Genomic DNA, 19,859 nt, shown 5'->3' with positions numbered 1-19,859 from the left:
TGGACTGTATATTAAATGCCACAGAGCAGCATAATATCCTATGTAGAAAATCTGGAGGAAGGATGCAAGATATGGTCTATAATCTTAACGGTCTTATTTCACTTGCATTCATCTAATTTTTTCAGGCCTTACACACATGCCGGTTTCCATAGCGATAAGAATATGGCCCTAACTTTTTTTTTTTTTTTTTTAACTGTCTCCTGGACTAAATAGTCCTTCTTGCCAAGGCAGAAGAATAAAGCATTTTCCCCATCATGTAATAATCTGTTTTGAGATTTGGGAGATTTTTCCTCATTTTATGGTTTTTGCTTTTATTGTTGCTTGATTTTTAATATTTCATAGACAGGTAGTTACAAGCAAGGAAGCTGGAGCTAGGTGGGTTGGAGGCACGGCTCTGATGCATAGCAGCTGTGTGCCCCGGATGACTTCTTAATCTAGCAGGGCTTCAGTGTCCTCTTCGAAATGGGAATCACAGTAATACCTCCCTCATAGGGTTCCTATGAAGATTTAATGAGTTCGTATTTAGAAAGCATTTAGAGTAGTGTCTAGTACACAGTAAGTGGTACATCGTCATCATTAAATATATGAACATTTGCTTTCCACTTCCAATTTCATAGAATTCTTAAAGGTCGTTAGCCAGGGGATAAATGTGGATCCAGTCGTGACCACAGCAGTTACTGGATTTAGGAAATATTTATATGGGAAAATATAAGTGGAGGGTCAGAGAGGAAAATTTCTAATATTTATTATCAGGAAAAACAAAGCACAGGCTCCATTTAAGCACACAGAGTATAGCTTTCAAACAAAAGGAACTAGGGTGGGGTGGAACTCATGGGTAGACAAATAGAGCACCGGGGTTTTATCTAAGCATCCCCAGTAGCTCTTGGGAGTCAATAATTACTAACTTAACTGAGGATCACGCAGGAATCAGAAATTTGTGACTTAGAATGATGAAGACTACAAATTTGTTTTTTTCTGAAAACGCACTCAGCATGCTCTCCTTTCCCCTTTATTTGGAGACACGAGCTTTCAAAACTGAGAAGGGGCTGGGGCATCCTCAGCAGGTAACAGCCTGAATTCCATCACAGCCCTGGCCTGCGTCTTCAGTCCTGCCCCTCTCTATCCCCTTGTCTTGGTTCTTTGGAATCTCAACACTCCCTGAGAACGTGGCTGGCGTGAGGAAGCCACTGTGCCCTCAGCATATTCATACTTTCTTGCTACCACCTTTGCAGGCAAAGAGCAGATCTTGCTGCAGAAGGATTACGAGTCGGCGTCGCTGACAGAGGTGCGGGCTCTGCTGCGGAAGCACGAGGCGTTCGAGAGCGACCTGGCAGCGCACCAGGACCGCGTGGAGCAGATCGCAGCCATCGCGCAGGAGCTGAAGTACGTGCAGATGCCCTCCGTCCTCCCGGGAGCCCCGGGGATTCCACAGAGAGGGGAGAAGAAGGCCTGCCTTTCCTTTCCTTTCCTGACTAAATGCAGAGGGAACCAGGCTGGAGGCACTCTGTGCAGGGATTCTCCTTGTTTCTTTACATGTAGAAACAAATTTTGGTTCTTAGGTTGTGGTAGAATCCCTATGTCCTCCCATCCAGCAGCACCCCGGCCCCCAGCACAGGCAGCTCCGCTTCCAGGAAGATGAGAAATAAGTCTGGAATGTTGGGGCCCAGAAAGCTATGGGAAGGCGGCCTGACCCGGGCCAGGTGCAAGAGGCGGAATACAGCCTGTCCTGAAATCAACATAAAACCAATGCAAAACAGCGGGTACTGGCCGGGCGCGGTGGCTCACGCCTGTAATCCCAGCACTTTGGGAGGCCAAGGCGGCGCATCATGAGGTCAGGAGATCGAGACCATCCTGGCTAACACGGTGAAACCCCGTCTCTACTAAAAATACAAAAAATTAGCTGGGCGTGGTGGCGGGCGCCTGTAGTCCCAACTACTCGGGAGGCTGAAGCAGGAGAATGGTGTGAACCCAGGAGGCGGAGCTTGCAGTGAGCCGAGATCCAACCACTGCACTCCAGCCTGGGTGACAGAGCGAGACTCCATCTCAAAAAAACAAAAAAACAAAACAAAACAAAAATGTGGGCACTGCCTCATGTGTGCAGAAGAGATGTCAGGGTCCCACTTTGCTTTATCATCCCATAAGCGCTGTTTCACTTTCATGCATTTGGTTTTATGGGAAGAACTGACACGACATTTGAGTCTAGGCTGGATTTAGCACGGAGTGAATGTTCTCAGTTCCCATTCTGTGTAGTGTGAGCTCTGGGGCGCGGCTGCCGTTGGGGAGAGGAGCCTCCATGCTGTGTTTCTGAGCTTTCTTCAGGTCCTTTTCCCTTGTAATAAAGACAACATTTTATTTCCTACTCCTTTGCCCACCATTGTAATCACTGATACATCTGTAGAATGTTTAGAGCCTGTCACATAATGGTAACTTCAAAAATTAAATAATAAAAATGTATTTCAATATATTACGTTTTAAAGCTGCCATGTTCTGGCTGGGCGCAGTGGCTCACGCCTGTAACCTCGGCACTTTGGGAGGCCGAGGTGGGCGGATCACGAGGTCAGGAGATCGAGACCATCCTGGCTAACATGGTGAAACCCCGTATCTACTAAAAATACAAAAAAATTAGCCGGGTGTGGTGGCGGGCACCTGTAGTCCCAGCTACTCGGGAGGCTGAGGCAGGAGAATGGCGTGAACCCGGGAGGCGGAGCTTGCAGTGAGCCGAGATCAGGCCACTGCACCCCAGCCTGGGTGACAGAGCGAGACTCCGTCTCAAACAAACAAACAAAAAAAAGTAAATGAACTTAAGCTTTAAGGAAATGGATTTGGTAGGGTAGGAGGGGACTTTTCAAAAGTTGTCTAATCCTGGACTGTTTTTGAAGAAGCCTCCCGAAGATGTCTTTAAACTTCCATGGTTCTTGATTTATATCTGAATGAAAAAGGTGATTAAGTTTTATACAGGATTCAAACTTGTTACCCCTGGAGGTACTGGGTTAAGCTTCTAGTTAAGAATTTGCTTTAGGTTGGGTGCAGTGGCTCATACCTGTAATCCCTGTACTTTGGGAGGCTGAGGAGGTAGGACTGCTTGAGACCAGGAGTTTGAGACCAGCCTGGCAACACAGCAAGACTCCATCTCTAAAAAATTTTTGAAAAGAGCCGGCTGTAGTGGCACATGCCTGTAGTCCCAGCTACTTGGGAGGCTAAGACAGGAGGATCACTTGAGCCTAAGAGTCTGAGGCTGTAATAACGTATGATCACCCCACTGCACTCTAGCTTGGGTGACAAAGCAAGATGCTGTCTCAAAAAAAAAAAAAAAATTGCTTCAGTGGTGTGCACAGAAAGATCCCAGGTAGAATGCATAGATGGATCTGGCAAGGAAAAGTAAGGATTTAGTGAGAGATCATTTTGCTCTTGCTTGTCACTCTAGTGGCATCAGATGAGTCAGAACCTCTCTGTCTCTAAGTGGAAGGGCTCAGTTCGGCCCCATTTCAGAAATCCCGCTATGTTAGATAAAGTCATGGTGCCGTTCTGGACCTGATACTCTACCCAGTGGTGAGGCCAAGTGCCCTTCTAGGGAAGCCAAGGACACAATGTGGTGCAGGCTGACTCTTCCCTCCCCAGTCACTGTGGCTGCATCCTGGCCCACAGGACTGTCCTCCAGGTCAGAGACCTGTCTTCTGACCTTCACTCACAGGGACATTGCCACTTAGAAATAATGCTCTCTGGAGGCCTCTCCAAGAAAAGGAAGGGAAAAGAAATTGAGCCTGCGGCATTAAGAAGACAGCAGTTCTCTCTGTTTAGAAATCTGTTGGCCAGCAAAAGTTTTAAGAATTCTTCTTGTGATTTATCTGAGAAGAGTGATGTTTACAGTGATGACAGTTAACAAAACCCTGAAATACCATCCCGGTTCTCTATCAGATTTTTATTTTTTATTATTGTTTTATTTGTATAAATGTTGGGGGGGGGGCACAAGTGCGGTTTTGCTACATGTGGTGAAGTCAGGGTTTTTAGGGTTAGACATCACCCAAATAACATACATTGTATGAAATCATACTAAGTAATTTTTCATCATCCACCTACCCTTCCACCCCCTCACCCTTCTGAGCCTCCACTGTCTGTCAGCCCACTCTCTGTGTCCATGTGGATACATTTCAGATGTTTTTGTTTTTAAACTTCCCTGTTGTTTTTCTTTTTAGCACATGTTCATTTTCTCTCATCATCTGGGAAAGTTAATCTTCATTTATTTTCACTTTTAATAGTGAACTGGACTATCACGACGCTGTGAATGTCAATGATCGGTGCCAGAAAATCTGTGACCAGTGGGACCGACTGGGAACGCTTACTCAGAAGAGGAGGGAAGCCCTGGAGGTGAAGTCTTGAAGCCACTTGTTGACACGAAATCTTTTAATAGAAGCTCTTGAATTAAATCACTGGTGTTTCATTGTCTATTTCTCTTCATGCTTCTCTGCATGAAGCAGGTTGTCTAGTGAAAGGAATCTCTAAAGAAAACATGAAAAGTGGAAGAAAGAGGGAAATGGGAAGTTGGGAGCTTTGTGCTGTAATTTATCCAGACAGCAGTGAAGTATATTTTTCAATTTTAAAAAATCCAGGGGGTGATGCGATTACGGCATAAATCTGCTTTGTATCTGGTAGTAACAGTACGTTTCCAAAAGTCCTTCTATCTGAGTAAATTGAGCTGTGAGTGAGTCAGGAAATCAGAGATGTGCAAAGGGAAGATGGAACCAAGTGTTGAAGTGAGTACATTGATAGGAAACAGAATTGGGACGAATTTGGCCTTATTTAAGTGTAAGACTAAATGTAAGACATAGTAGGTAGCTGGTGTTTAACTGCCCCAATTGTCTTTAACCGTGGAAGGCATCTCCCACGTGAGAGAAATAAGCAGTTTACCAGTTCCCTGAGTCTTTTCTCCCTGACTCCTTGACTTTTGAGATAACGCAATATCAAGCTTCCCAAATGCCAAATGGCTGTGACAAAACTGCTTAAAGAAAGAGATGTAGAGAGAGAGAAAAGACCAGACATGTAACAGAGACAGCGCAAAACATTTTAGAACAGGAGGGGAAAATGAACCTAATTATGGAAGGCTTAAAGCTACGGAGATGCCTTCCCCTTCTGCCCCTACTTGTCTGCCATGGGAAACAAGCGCAGGGTCATCCTGTTGCTTGAAACCTTGTGCTTTCATATGCCCAGAAAGGCAAGAGGTGATCTGTGTTAAATCCTGAATGAGGATTTGAGAACATGAACCTACAGTTCCTTCTCTCTCCGCTAGGCAGGTGACTTTGGGAAAGGCATACAACTTCTCTGCACATGTTGACTCTAAAACGTGGAAGATGCCCTGCATTTCTGTTAATCTGGCACAGTTAGGGAATCAGGTCCTCTTATAAAGTCCTGCTTTAGCTGAAAGCAAGTTACAGTTTGCTGTATGTGGAGTCTCAGTTTTCAGAAAAGTAGCATGTAGTGAAGTACTTTAGACACTTTCCAAATGAGGCTGCTCTGGATGTTATTAAATCCTTTTTTGATTCAGAAGGCACCTCAGAGACCTGCAGGGCTCAGCCTAATTGTTTGAGCATCAGGTAATCTTTTGTAGACACATGCTAATATGATTAACAGAATGTCAGAGAATAGTCTGTTGTTATGGAACACATACTTACACTTTCAGTGAATTTTTTAATTAGTCTGTGATAATGCTTGCTTCTCTTTATTCTTCAGAGAATGGAGAAATTGCTAGAAACCATTGATCAGCTTCACCTGGAGTTTGCCAAGAGGGCTGCTCCTTTCAACAACTGGATGGAGGGCGCTATGGAGGATCTGCAAGATATGTTCATTGTCCATAGCATTGAGGAGATCCAGGTAATGGAACCCCAACTCTGTATGCCCTATGCATTAGAAGTGAGTTGTCATTTAAACTTAGAGTTCTGTTATTTGGTTTCTTGTTTTCTTTCTTTAAAAAAAAAAAAAAAAAAAAAACAGATGTGGCTAGAAAGCCCAAATTACCCTTGAACCTTAGCTTAAAAATGTGTTTACTACTCTGTGTTGCAAACCCATTAAAATCAATCAAGTAATGTTGAATATGTCTCAAAAGCTCTGTTCTTTAACAAAGAATGCTGAGGCCGGGTGCAGTGGCTCATGCTTGTAATTCCAGCACTTGGGGAGGCCGAGGCGGGTGGATTGCTTGAGCTCAGGAGTTTGAGACCAGCCTGGCCAATGTGGCAAAACCCTGTCTCTACAAAAAAATACAAAAAAATTAGCCGGGTGTGGTGATGCACACCTGCAGTCCCAGCTACCGGGGAGGTTGAGGTGGGAGGATCACTTGAGCCTGGGAGGCAGAGATTGCAGTGAGCCAAGATCACGCCATTGGACTCCATCCTGGGTAACAGAGTGAGACCCTGTCTCAACAACAACAACAACAACTGCTGAATCATTGAGCAAAATAAACATATGTGCTCTTGGAGTTATTCATGAAAAAGTTATAAGTGTACTAGCTGCTGAGTTAACTACTTTGCAAATGTGTGCATATTACTGTTTATTTAGATCTACAGAGTTTTTTGCCAGATCGTAAACCATAAGAAGCCACAAATCAGCACCTACCTTTTGCCTACTGCCAATCTAAAATGTTCTGCTTATAGTTTTTTCTGGAACTTCAGAACTGTAAACAAAGCTTCTAAGTGGTGATGTTAGGGAGGAAAGTTAATCTCGGTTAGCCAGGAATAATTTATTTAGAGAATTTTTACAGTGAATTTTATGTATTATAGAATAAAAAGAGAAAATACTTTTTTACTCTTTTTTTTTTCTGTAAAATAGATATGTCATCAAAAAGAATCCAAGTAGAAAGGAAATCCTGAAGGTTGGGATTTGAAACCACACCACCCTACCAGGAGCCGTCTAGAAGGGTTTGCACTTGCATGCCAGGGGAAAGAAAGTGCTTCCATGAACACTGGAGTTGCCTTTTGAAAGAGGCTCTGATGGTGTTTCCTGCATGCACTCTTAAGCACAGGCCAACAGTCTAAAATCGTTTATTTTTGGAATAAGTGAGACCTCTAAGCACGCCTTGGAAGTCACACTCTTTGTTTGTCAAAACTCTGTTGGCAGCTGACCTGTTGCTGCACCGAAAGAGAACAGTAGCTTCACACTCAGAGGTGCTCCACGAGGCAGTGAGGTCTTTGAGCAGCTGAATTTGTGGGGCTGCTCATGTTCAGGTCAAAGAATAGGTTTGATAAATGGCTCTTTAGAGAGCCTTCTGGGAAGAGTTGGTTTCTGTGACCTTTTCTTTTTGAGGAGTAGGGATATACTTCCTGGTTTTCTTTAGATATAATGGTAGCAAATGTTAGATGCTTTTGTAGGACTACAAAGGTAACACTGGCCATTAGAAAGGGCATCTGAGGGCTGAGCGTGGTGGCTCACACCTGTAATCCCAACACTTTGGGAGGCCCAGGCGGGGAGGATCACTTGAGGCCAGGAGTTTGAGACCAACCTGGGCAACATAATGAGACCCTGTCGCTATAAAAGATAAAAAAATTAGCCAGGCATCGTGATGTATACCCTATAGTCCCAGCTACTCGGGACACTGAGGCAGGAGGATTACTTGTGCCCAAGTGTTCAAGGCTGCAGTGAGCCATGATTGCACCACTGCACTCCAGCCTGAGTGACCTAGCGAGACCCTGTCTCAAAAAAAAAAGGAAGTGCCGCTAAGTTAAGTTCTGCTCGTCAGCAGAAAATAAGAAAGACCTAAACAATAGCTGGTGATCAAAAACAGTGAAAGGAAAACTGATTTAAAAAAATTATTTTTTAAAAGATTCTACATGAATAGCCATCAATCAAATTAATAGTCATCATGATATCCTTTTTCCATTTTCCAGGAACTTGACTTCTGTGTACCTAACGAGTTTTTTCTAAAGCATTCAGAATGTGTTTTTCTCCAGAGATTCTTGCAATTATCAAGGCATTTACTTGTGCGCAGAAAGGAATATCAAAGCCTTTGAAATTAACACTCAAGCCACATTGTTTTTCTCCACTTGTGTCTCGTGTGTAGAGTCTGATCACTGCGCATGAGCAGTTCAAGGCCACACTGCCCGAGGCAGACGGAGAGCGGCAGTCCATCATGGCCATCCAGAACGAGGTGGAGAAGGTGATTCAGAGCTACAGCATCAGAATCAGCTCAAGCAACCCGTACAGCACTGTCACCATGGATGAGCTCCGGACCAAGTGGGACAAGGTGGGTGGCTGAGGGCCTGGTGTGGGACCAGGGGGCATCCTTGAAGCTGACGTCGAAGGAGGAAGTTAACGCCTTGGGGACTTAGGGTGACAGCCTCATTTTGCGTCATGATCAGGATTTTCCTTTGTCCCAGATTTCACAGGCAAAATGTGATAAACTCTTAAGGACCCTTCAGCCGCTTCTGCAGTTTGTGGGGAAAGAAAGCAGAGATTATTTTACTTAAGGAAAATCTTATAAACGTTGACACAACCACTATAAGTTATGATCCTAATACCATGAAGGAAATGGTTTTTAAAGCCCCAACTGGAAATTTGGTTAAAAACTTGGTTACAAGTACTTATAGTACTTTTTAAAAGAATTTTTAGAATATGATATAGACATGTCCCAGATGTGTATGAATTTTAAATGCAGAAAAATTGCTTAGAAAACTTCATCTTGGGAATGAAAGTATTCTTACTAACTTGCTGCCTTTTAAATTCTGGGCAACTATCGACATATGTAATTATGGTCCAAATGGGATAATTTGAGCCCTTTTGTCTCATTTTTAAGATTGAGACATTTCTTTTCATGGTTGAAATTATAGCACAATTAGTCATCTCAGTATGCCAATCATAGTCTTTGAGGAATAAGTCCACCACGTGGGTCTCAAGTGGCTTTTACTATAAAAACACACGTGCTGCAAGTTAGTTATAAACAGCGCAAAAGACAAAAACAGGTATGAGGAAGAGGGGAGTATTCATCTGAGAAACTGTAGTTAATTAGTGCATCTGAGCTTTAAATTTAGCTCTGGTCTTCCTAACAAACATCCAAAGAGAGAAAGGAACCAAACTGATTTAAGTAGTTTTCTTAGGGGGGAAATAAAGGAAATATATCATTTTTTATTTTTCATTTTTATTATGTTTATTTTTTTTGAGATAGAGTCTCACTCTCTTGCCCAGGCTGGAGTACAGAGGCACAATCTCGGCTCATTGCAACCTCTTCCTCCTGGGTTCAAGTGATTTTCTTGTCTCAGCCTCCCTAGTAGCTGAGATTACAGGTGCTCGCCACCACGCCTGGCTAATTTTTTATATTTTTGATAGAGATGAGGTTTCACTATGTTGGCCAGGCTGGTCTCAAACTCCTGACCTCAGGTGATACACCCGCCTTAGCCTCCCAAAGTGCTAGGATTACAGGTGTGAGCCATCACGCCTGGGCAGAAATATATCATTTTTTAAAGTGAGACAAACTTTTCTCCCGTCAGTAAGTTATAAAGCAAATGGATTTTTGTTAAAAAAAAAAAAAAGACAATAATAATGCTTTTAGTAGCAGTTTTCCAGATGACAAAAAGAAAGATTTTTGAAGTAGCTTTTTTCTTTTCCATTGATTGAAAGAGAATGGAGGCATAGCATTAAAATGTAACTCACAAATGGAACAGAAAGCAGGTAGACCAGGTGTATACTCTTCTGTGGGCCAACAAGGTATAAAAATCGAACTCATGAACCTAGCATGGGCTCTTCACATTTTGGTGTCATGAACCCCTCTGGCAGTCTGGGGAAGCCTGTGGATTCCTTCTGATTATAATGTTTGTAAATTTATAAAAATATTTAATATTACAAAGGAAACAAATTATATTGAAATGTAGTTATTCAAATATCTTTAAAGTTATTGTAATGTATGTGCTTCTTTATTAACACATTTAAAACCAAGATCTAACAGCAGGTCCAATAATTTTGGAGTAGTGCTGAGTGTATGTGATATTTATTGCAAGAGGCAGGCATAACCGTAACGTTAGTATAGAATGTCTATGATTTATGTTGTGATAAGGTCACAGGGACTGCTAAATACTGCTGCAGATTTGCTGTCCACATCATTCATAAACAAAGGGAGTGCTAAATTTTAATCTGAGATGGTGAAAATAAACATGTCAGTGTTCCCTTCATCCAAGTTCACAAATCCTCTGTACTCTGGACCTGGCCCTGCCTTAGTTGCACAGCAGGCTGAGAGCCTCTGGCTGGAGGAGAATGGTCCGTGCTCCTGATGCAGGCTCTTAAATACCCTCCAACTCATCCTGTCTTTCAGCAGGCACTTGGTGGCACTAGATGGCAGTCAAAGCTAAATCAAGCCCATCCTACAGTCCCTAGACTAGGGACTCCTCCTCCCTATCCTCCCTCTTCCTTCCCCCCACACCCTCCTCCCTTCCTTTCTCCTTCTCCACTCCCACCCCCACCCCTTGGACTATTCCTGAATTCTGTGGTCGTTCCTATGAGACCACAGCTGGCTTCTAACCCTTGTTGTCCTTGGGCCCTGACAGGTGAAGCAACTCGTGCCCATCCGCGATCAGTCCCTGCAGGAGGAGCTGGCTCGCCAGCATGCTAACGAGCGTCTGAGGCGCCAGTTTGCTGCACAAGCCAATGCCATTGGGCCCTGGATCCAGAACAAGATGGAGGTAAGCCAGCGCCCTCCCAGGCGCTGTTCACAAGCCTTGCGATAAGTCCCTTAGCCACGCAGCAGTGACACCGCACATGCTGTGGTTTCCAGCCACTCACTCCGTCAGGTGGGAGCACCGTTCTGTTATCACCCCGGCTTTATTTTTCAGCCCCTGGCTGTTGGGGACAGTGTGCAAACCGGGGCACAATACAGAATGCAGGAAGGGGACACTCAAGGAAGGGGAGGGGGGTCTTGCTGGGTTCTGTTTATTTTCTCACTAAAAATGGTGACAGGGCTTTTTCTCAGTGTTTGGCCTCTGGAGGGCCTGGATTTCAAACCATCTATCCCTACAAGGAGGACCCGTGAAGGCCCACAAATACTTTGCATTTTCAGAACATTTCGGAGACAGTGGTCTTTAACACTGTTGTCCTTTGATCACCAAGAACAGCCAGGAGACATTTATTGACCCACTTACTTCTTGCCCCACCACCCTTTTGGTGTTAAAATACTGACGTTTTTCTTAAAGGGGAGACCATCTAAAAATATAAGAAATTCTGATGGAGGAAGCATCCCCTGGGTCTTCAGTCTGTCTGGCAGCTCCACCCAGGCAGCCCACCCCCAGCCTCCTCCAGGGCAGGGCAGCTCTGCCCGAGGGCGTTTCCTTCCCACAGCAAGAAGCTAACAGGACTCATCTCTGACCCCTCTTGCCTCTCTGTTTTGGATCTTGGTTGACTTTTTTCCCATTCTCTAGACAGGCTAGAACTAGACCTTGTTTTGTTCTGCAATGCTACCCAGTCCCCACTTCCTCTGAGAAAAGTGAACCGAGTGACACTGGCCGCTGCCTGACGCTGGCCTAGCATCCGATGCAGGGTCTGGAACGGCGCCTTGTGCCGAGCTCCCTTAGGGGGCACTTCACCCTTCTTCTCTGTCTGCTTGCTCACTCGCCTCCCTCAGGAGATTGCCCGGAGCTCCATCCAGATCACAGGAGCCCTGGAAGACCAGATGAATCAGCTGAAGCAGTACGAGCACAATATCATCAACTACAAGAACAACATCGACAAGCTGGAGGGAGACCATCAGCTCATCCAGGAGGCCCTCGTCTTTGACAACAAGCACACGAACTACACGATGGAGGTACGCAGCCAGACAGGCGTACGCCACTCACTTCTCCCGGGGACCATGCCACCTCCTCAGGGTGCTTTCTGCATGCACTTGTCTTTCTTTGTTTCTCTTAAGACCTACAAGTATGAAAGTTAGGGATCTTTAAGCCTTTCCAGTCACTATTTGTGGAAATGCTTCGTGAGCTATATCAAGGACTATATGGTATTACCAACAGTGACATTATCAGTATTATTATCACCACCATAAATTCACTACACTTCTTCAAGGTGGGTGCCAGAAACTGGGCTGTTGCATTTCTGCCAGTTAGGCCCAAATTGATCTCCCTGGGAGCCAGCAGGTATAACTCAGGGCTCATCCTGCTACTTGGTAAACGGGAAGATATTTTTAGTGACAAACAGAGTATATACTGCAGAGGGCCCGCTGCCACTCTTAGAACCCTGATAATAGAGTATATACTGCAGAATGCCCGCTGTCACTGTTAGAACCCTGGTTAAAGAGTATATACTGCAGAGTGCCTGCTGCCACTCTTAGAACCTTGGTTATAGAGTATATACTGCAGAGTGCCCGCTGCCACTCTTAGAACCCAGATAATAGAGTATATACTGCAGAGTGCCCGCTGCCACTCTTAGAACCCTGATAATAGAGTATATACTGCAGAGTGCCCGCTGCCACTGTTAGAACCCTGGTTAAAGAGTATATACTGCAGAGTGCCTGCTGCCACTGTTAGAACCTTGGTTATAGAGTATATACTGCAGAGTGCCCGCTGCCACTCTTAGAACCTTGGTTATAGAGTATATACTGCAGAGGGCCCGCTGTCACTGTTAGAACCCTGGTTATAGAGTATATACTGCAGAATGCCCGCTGTCACTGTTAGAACTCTGGTTATAGAGTATATACTGCAGAGTGCCCGCTGCCACTCTTAGAACCTTGGTTATAGAGTATATACTGCAGAGTGCCCGCTGCCACTGTTAGAACCCTGGTTATAGAGTATATACTGCAGAGTGCCCGCTGCCACTGTTAGAACCCTGGTGGGTACTTGTGAGTACTTCTCACTACAGAATCTTGCAACAGATGACAAAGTAGAATTTTTTTTCAGGTGTAGGGAAGGCTATCATGAGCCCTGCTTAGTAAGCCCTTTGAGTCGGCTGTACTGTTATGAAAGTAAAGAGGCAGAGTTGACATGCTGGAGAGACTTAGAACTGATCTTTCCCCTTTTCCCTCAATAGCACATTCGTGTTGGATGGGAGCTGCTGCTGACAACCATCGCCAGAACCATCAATGAGGTGGAGACTCAGATCCTGACGAGAGACGCAAAGGGCATCACCCAGGAGCAGATGAATGAGTTCAGAGCCTCCTTCAACCACTTTGACAGGGTACCACTCTCTACTTATTTGAAGGGCAATACTGGGGACATTAAACAATGTATCTGAGATAATATGCATGCTCTCGCTTTAAGTCTTAAGGCTCCACAACATTTACAGGGAAACAGGATCGTTAATGATAAAAGAAAATAGTCACTAAAACCAAGTGTCCTAAGCTTTGATGTTGCTCAAGGTGACACAAAGTCCAGGTTTGTGTGCTGTTTCATACAGATCGCTTAATAAGAATGCATTTGTAGTTGACATCAAAGCTGATTTGTTCTAAGTCAAAGTGTATTCTTCACAAAACGTGATTGTTGGCTTTAGGTCATTTTGTAAAGACTTAAATACAAAACTCTGATATGCTTTTCCTAAGCAACTGTTTAGGAAAGGCATCTGGTCATAATTTAACCTGTTCTTTCAACATTTAAAACTCAGTTTTCTGTTTTAATTAACAAAATTGATGCATGCTTTCTTTTAAGAACACGCACCAATAAAATCGTGATAATTTTCGTAATAAAACCGTATAAAAAGTTAAGTGCTGCTTTAAAAATATCATCTAGTATTTTGATTTGAATAATATTGAGTAAAACCAATTCTTTATGAGAAAATACTATTTACTAATCCTGTGGCTGAAAGTGAGTGACTATTAAGGCATACTCCAATTCTTTTTTTTTTTTTTTTTTTTTTAATGAGACGGAGTCTCACTCTGTCACCAGGCTGGAGTGCAGTGGCATGATCTCGGCTCACTGCAACCTCTGCCTCCTGGGTTCAAGCAATTCTCCTGCCTCAGCCTCCCTAGTATCTGGGACTATAGGCACCCGCCGCCACACCTGGCTAATTTTTTTTTTTTTTTAGTAGAGGTGGGGTTTCACTATGTTAGGCAATATGGTCTCGATCTCCTGACCTCATGATCCACCCACGTCGGCCTCCCAAAGTGCTAGGATTACAAGTGTGAGCCACTGCACCTGGCCTTTTTTCTCTTTTTTTTTTGTTTTGTTTTGTTTTGTTTTTGAGATAGAGTTGTGCTTTTGGTGCCCAGGCTGGAGTGCAGTGGTGTGATCTTGGCTCCCTGCAACCTCCACCTCCCACGTTCAAGCGATTATCCTGCCTCAGCCTCCCAAGTAGCTGGGATTACAGGCATGTGCCACCATGCCTGGATAATTTTTTGTATTTTTAGTAGAAACAGGGTTTTACTATGTTGGCCAGGCTGCTTGAACTCCTGACCTCAGGTGATCCATCTGCCTCGGCCTCCCAAAGTGCTGGGATTACAGGTGTGAGCCACCACGCCTAGCTACATTCCAATTCTTAAAGATCACTAAAAGGGATGTACTATTACTTTGTATGGAGCCCTGTTACGTTTTACAAATGTCCATCAGTGGTTCCTAAAATGCCTCTGGGCTAGACAGACCAGTCAGATTTGGGCCTTTTAGAGGGTTCAGACAGTGGACTTCTGATCAGAGAGCTAGGCATAAGTAAAAAATTATACACAGAGATGGATATTGACATTCTTATAGTTTCAGCACACCTTTATTGTGCAGAAGTATGCTGTGATTTGACCTAACTGCGTTCATTAAAGCCCAAGTCATTTTTCTTCCAAGGAGGGAAATGATGGATCGTCATCCCTGTACACAACCATCTCTTGTTGAAAGACACTCTCACTCATTGAGGCTGCTTTATAGGAAGAAAGCACATTGATTTGAATCCGAGGTGATCACAGTCTTTTGCGACAAAAGTCCAAGGAGTACAATTTAGAACTTACCATGTTTAGAAGTTTGTTCATATTAAACACGAATGATTCTTTGTCAGTAGGTGGCAGTAGTGAGCTCCCGACCAGTTCCTTTTGCTGTTTTCTTGAGTGTGTGGTCTCCTTTCATTTTTGTCTGGTCTTTATCCTCCTCTCCCCTCTTTTTCATTTTTAAGAAACTAGTTTGTAACATCCTTGTGCTGGCTCCATCCTTCTTGCAAGTCAGTGGTGACATTTACGACCTTGGCAGAGCTCAAAGCACTTCTCTTAACCAGATCTTTGTTCAGTTGGTCAAGTAGAGTTCTCATCTTGCCCTGTGCTCACCTGCTCTGTCCTTTGTTTTTGCCAACAGAGGAAGAATGGCCTGATGGATCATGAGGATTTCAGAGCCTGCCTGATTTCCATGGGTTATGACCTGGTAAGACAGAAGTTGAAATTGTACTAAGATTTGATATTTTATTGAGTTTGGATTTCTATTATAGAAGACGACAAGCTCAAACCAAGGTAGTGCATCTGGGATTGGTTCGTTTTCGTTATATAGGATAATATTTTTGAAGGTCTCACTGTTACTATATAAAAATAAAGTCACGGGGCCTGGCGCAGTGGCTCATGCCTGTAATCCCAGCACTTCGGGAGACCAAGGGGGGCAGATCACCTGAGGTCAGGGGTTTGAGACCAGCCTGACCAATATGGTGAAACCCCTTCTCTACTAAAAATACAAAAATTAGCCAGCTGTGGTGGTGGGCGCCTGCAGTCCCAGCTACTTGGGAGGTTGAAGCAGGAGAATGGCTTGAACCTGGGAGGTGGAGGTTGCAGTGAGCTAAGATTGCACCACTGCACTCCAGCCTAGATGGCAAGAGTGAAACTCCATCAAAAAAAAAAAAAAAGTCACAGAACCAAAGCATTTATTTTTATTCAATAATTGGTCAGATTATTTTTTTCTAGTGAAGGAGATGAGAACATAGGCTTTTTGATTGTTTTAAACAGCTTTACTGAGATATAACTCACGTACTACGGTTTACCCATTTAAAGTGTACACTTCAGTGGCTTTTAGTAGGATCCTGATGATTTTTCAAGTGCTTTTTCCTCTAATATGTTGACAGGTAAAAAAGGTTTAGTCGTAAATCCGCCAAGATAAACTTACATTTCCCTGTGGGCTGGGATAGTCCTAGTATATCCAACACTTCTCTGTTACCCATTAATGAGTATTTTTAACCTGGCCTGCCCTGATTCTCTTTGGGACTGTAAGCTACAGTCGTGACAGCCATGTTCGGAGCTGCCTTCAGTTTGGCAGCATCGCTTTCCTAGTTCCAATCTGAGAAAAGGGCTCAGTTCTCGCTTTGTCCTACTCTTCCATAATTACGTTATATGACCCATCAAGGCCAGCAGTGGGTCCCAGAGAGGAAAGAATTCTGACATTTACAAGCTTCTGGTTTGAAGCTCCAGCAACTTTTAAAATTGTTTGATAGCAGTAAACCTTAGCCTTAAGGGGAATCTCGTCCAAAGACTGAAGGGAAACGCAGGTAATAATTCAGTTTTCAGACCTAAAGGAATTGGCATGTCACTAGGGAAAGAATGAAAACGTCTCTGTTGAGAGTTGTGTACCATTCGTATACATGTTTCTTTGCTACTTTGCCCCAGGGTGAAGCCGAATTTGCCCGCATTATGACCCTGGTAGATCCCAACGGGCAAGGCACCGTCACCTTCCAATCCTTCATCGACTTCATGACTAGAGAGACGGCTGACACCGACACCGCCGAGCAGGTCATCGCCTCCTTCCGGATCCTGGCTTCTGATAAGGTCTGCATTGACAGATTTGCTTCTGCTTTAGCAGGAGTCCACTACATCGTTCTAACAAAAAAGGCAACAGTGTTGTAAATAAAAACCATTTTTATACCAGTGTATTTTGTACAACATTGGCACCGATTTCAGAAAGCGGCAGGTAGACACACAACAATGGTGCACTCAGCACAGAGGAAACAGACATGCCATTCCTGGCATTCACACTTGGCCTTGCATTGAGTTTTTATAGAAGGAATAATAGTGTATTTGTACTTTTGTGTGTGTGTGTGTGTGTGTTACTGGTTCAACCCCTGTTTTACATTCCAGTTTGGTAGATGTGACTCAGAAAGAAGAAACTATGCAATTTAGATGTTATAAAACTGGGTACCTTCTCCTAAGGATCAATGACCCTGACTTTGTGCCCAGCCATGGAGCAAAGTTAAATATAGCCGTTCAGTCAGTAAAAAATTAGCAAGCTTTTTATTACATGTAGCCTAGACCTTCAGGAGGAGTTTAATTGCCAGTTCAGAATTGTGATATTTTACCCCCCAAACAATTAAAACATCTCTATGTATAAATTCAATTTGGGGCAGGTTTCTTTTACCCTGTTTTCTGGCTGAGAGGATAATGAACATTACCACAAGGAGGTTAGCATGCTAAAACACATTAACAGAGCCATATGTATTACTTTAAAAATCAGATAATACCAATTATTTTTAAAATAATGTTTTCTTTAAAATGAATCATTTACCCATGGGGTGAGGGTGGATGGGAAATAGCCCAGCTGATTTAGAAGGTAAGAAACCATGGTTCCTCCAACCCCACTAAGAAACTTCTACTATAAATTATATAATATACAAACTATAATGATATAAATTATAATGTGATATTTGAGATTTACTTATTTTGACTTTTACCAACCAGACTATTTGGCTGGAATTGTCCTATTTCCCACTGAACATTTTTTTTAAAAGCTTCATTTTTTCTGGTATGAAATGCAGATCATAGCACGTATCCTCGCATTGTGGCTCAGTTTGAGAACTACTAGTAATGCTCCATTTGCCTTTATGAAGCATATCACCCTTCCTGCTGGCCAGGTCAGCTTCTAGATATGCTCCTACAAGTAAAACTCGGCTTTCTGTTGGTTGTCTGGTACTACTATGCCAGTAGACTCCCTACTCTTTAGTCCTTTTAAAAAAGTAAACAGATGCAAGAAATATGTAAGTATGAAGACTGTTTATGTTGTGGTGTTTTCTGCAACTGACTGCAAACACGTGTGTATTCTTTTCCAGCCGTACATCCTGGCGGAGGAGCTGCGTCGGGAGCTGCCCCCGGATCAGGCCCAGTACTGCATCAAGAGGATGCCCGCCTACTCGGGCCCAGGCAGTGTGCCTGGCGCCCTGGATTACGCTGCATTCTCTTCCGCACTCTACGGGGAGAGCGATCTGTGATGCTGAGCTTCTGTAATCACTGATCCCATCAGAATGCAATAAAAGCAGAAGTCACAGTTTGTTTCCTGGAAACTTTGACAAGCTTTATTAAGTTGAGAGAGAGAGGGGAGAAAAAAAGCCTTTTGAAGTTCAGGAATCGCCAGCAATATAACACGGCTAAAATGAAGTTTCTACAGTATATGGCATAGTGCGCTTCATAAATAGGTTTATTTCTGAGTTTTTAGTGAAATGTAATGAAATTATCGGGTTGATTTCTTTGATTAAACAGAACAAATTACTTGAGTAATAGGAAATTAGGAGGATCTAGGGACAGAAGGAAAGTGAAAAATGTGAAAATACAAAATACCCAAGATTTAAGACCGAGGGGAAAAAACCACAAATTGGTAAATAAAGGTTTGCTATTTGTAAAAAATTTCATTTATCTCTAATATGCTTATGTGATTGCCCCAGGGGAGTATATTTGGGATTCTAATGTTTTATTTTCATGCTCATCAAAGATTACTGTTGTGTCTTCAAATGAATTTAATATTGTGAGATGGAACTGCCGGGGATTAAAAAGACTACCCAAAAGATTTTTGGCACTTACAATTTTTAAAATAGAGTTTATGGTCATCTCTTCATTATTTAGGGCTGGATGGTCGACTCAGTCAGTGATTTTTTGATGCTTCTCTTATCCTCCAGAATACAGACCTAAGGAAACATGGAAGTCAGTTTAATTGCCAGAGAGAAGGATGCAGTCGCTAGGTAAAATGAGGTTTTTAGGATTATTTATTGATTCCAGGTTCCCATGCTTTTTGTTAGAGCTTATTAGTACAGGTTCTCAAGAGATGACCACATAAAAGTGCTCTGTTTTTAAATAAGCAGGTTTCTGTAGTACTGACTGGTTCATCACAAGGCAAGTCAGAAACCAGTATCCTTCTAGCTCTCCAGTCAGGACTTCCTTATGCCTCTAGTTTTATGACCTGTTAAGGAGAAGCCAGAGTTATAGTAGGAAAGGACTACTTCTCAGCAGCAGTGGAGGTGCGTTCTTTCTTTTGCGGAAGCTTTACATGTGTTTTGTGTAGTAGGAATAACTAGATGTTTTAGCTAGTGTGCCGTGTGTGTTCACCCCTGGGATTGGACAGTGTATCCTAACAAGTCCCATGTCTGGTTCTGTGTCTAAAGGCCTGCTCCATGACACAGGATGCAACATGCACTCCCGCTAGCACATCTTGATCCGTTGAATGTTCATTCTTTCTTTGTGCTCATACTGCTGTAGGCTATAATTCCCCCCTCTGTTTTTCCATCTTGTTGACAGCTTGTAGAGAATAAAGCAGGAATTCTTTTTATATCTGAGTCCTTAATGATCAGGAAATGGATTACAAACAAACAAATACAGTTGCAAACAGCAATTAAAGCATTACTAGAGAAGCAGTAACATGCCTGTTACCTACAGTCTGTTTGCTCAGATTTTTATAGATTTCCACCAACAGCTGGAAATGTGATATTTCCATTCCAAGCTCTCTGACAGCTTGACTCTTTTTCCTACACTGGGCCATTTAGAACCTTCAACCTTTACGAATTTCACTTAATTTGCTTCATTATTAAGTAATTGGTAGTTTCCAGATTCCTGAAATATTTGGATCCTTGAGTTTAATGCCAAACACTTTTGGGGTGGTTTAGATGAACTCTGACTCTATTTATTTCAAGTAGGTGCTATATCCCGGCCATAAACCCCTATAGAAAAGCCAGAAAGTTGTGCTTCCTTTGAGGCTATTAGGGGGCTC

General features: G+C 43.2%; 1 protein-coding gene across 4 annotated transcripts in view; it reads left to right on the top strand.

The window, feature by feature from the left end:
• The window catches only part of ACTN2 (actinin alpha 2), a 75,734-nt gene extending 56,313 nt beyond the window's left edge, over positions 1-19,421 (top strand). For 3 of the 4 annotated variants that reach the window (XM_030812633.1, XM_030812634.1, XM_030812637.1), the window contains 10 exons: positions 1,233-1,383; positions 4,257-4,365; positions 5,725-5,865; positions 8,045-8,227; positions 10,518-10,652; positions 11,588-11,767; positions 12,982-13,128; positions 15,213-15,278; positions 16,502-16,660; positions 17,935-19,421. In XM_030812633.1, coding sequence (XP_030668493.1) covers positions 1,233-1,383; positions 4,257-4,365; positions 5,725-5,865; positions 8,045-8,227; positions 10,518-10,652; positions 11,588-11,767; positions 12,982-13,128; positions 15,213-15,278; positions 16,502-16,660; positions 17,935-18,093 — 1,430 coding nt within the window. In that variant the 3' untranslated portion in view covers positions 18,094-19,421. The remainder of the gene's footprint in view (positions 1-1,232; positions 1,384-4,256; positions 4,366-5,724; positions 5,866-8,044; positions 8,228-10,517; positions 10,653-11,587; positions 11,768-12,981; positions 13,129-15,212; positions 15,279-16,501; positions 16,661-17,934) is intronic. The other variant, XM_030812636.1, reaches the window with a different exon arrangement.
• The last annotated feature ends 438 nt before the right edge of the window (positions 19,422-19,859 follow it).

The sequence above is a fragment of the Nomascus leucogenys genome, chromosome 5 (assembly GCF_006542625.1).
Source record: "Nomascus leucogenys isolate Asia chromosome 5, Asia_NLE_v1, whole genome shotgun sequence".
In the NCBI taxonomy this organism is placed as follows: Eukaryota; Metazoa; Chordata; class Mammalia; order Primates; family Hylobatidae; genus Nomascus; species Nomascus leucogenys.
Note: the sequence above shows the minus strand (reverse complement) of the source record. Positions and strands in the feature narration are given on the sequence as shown.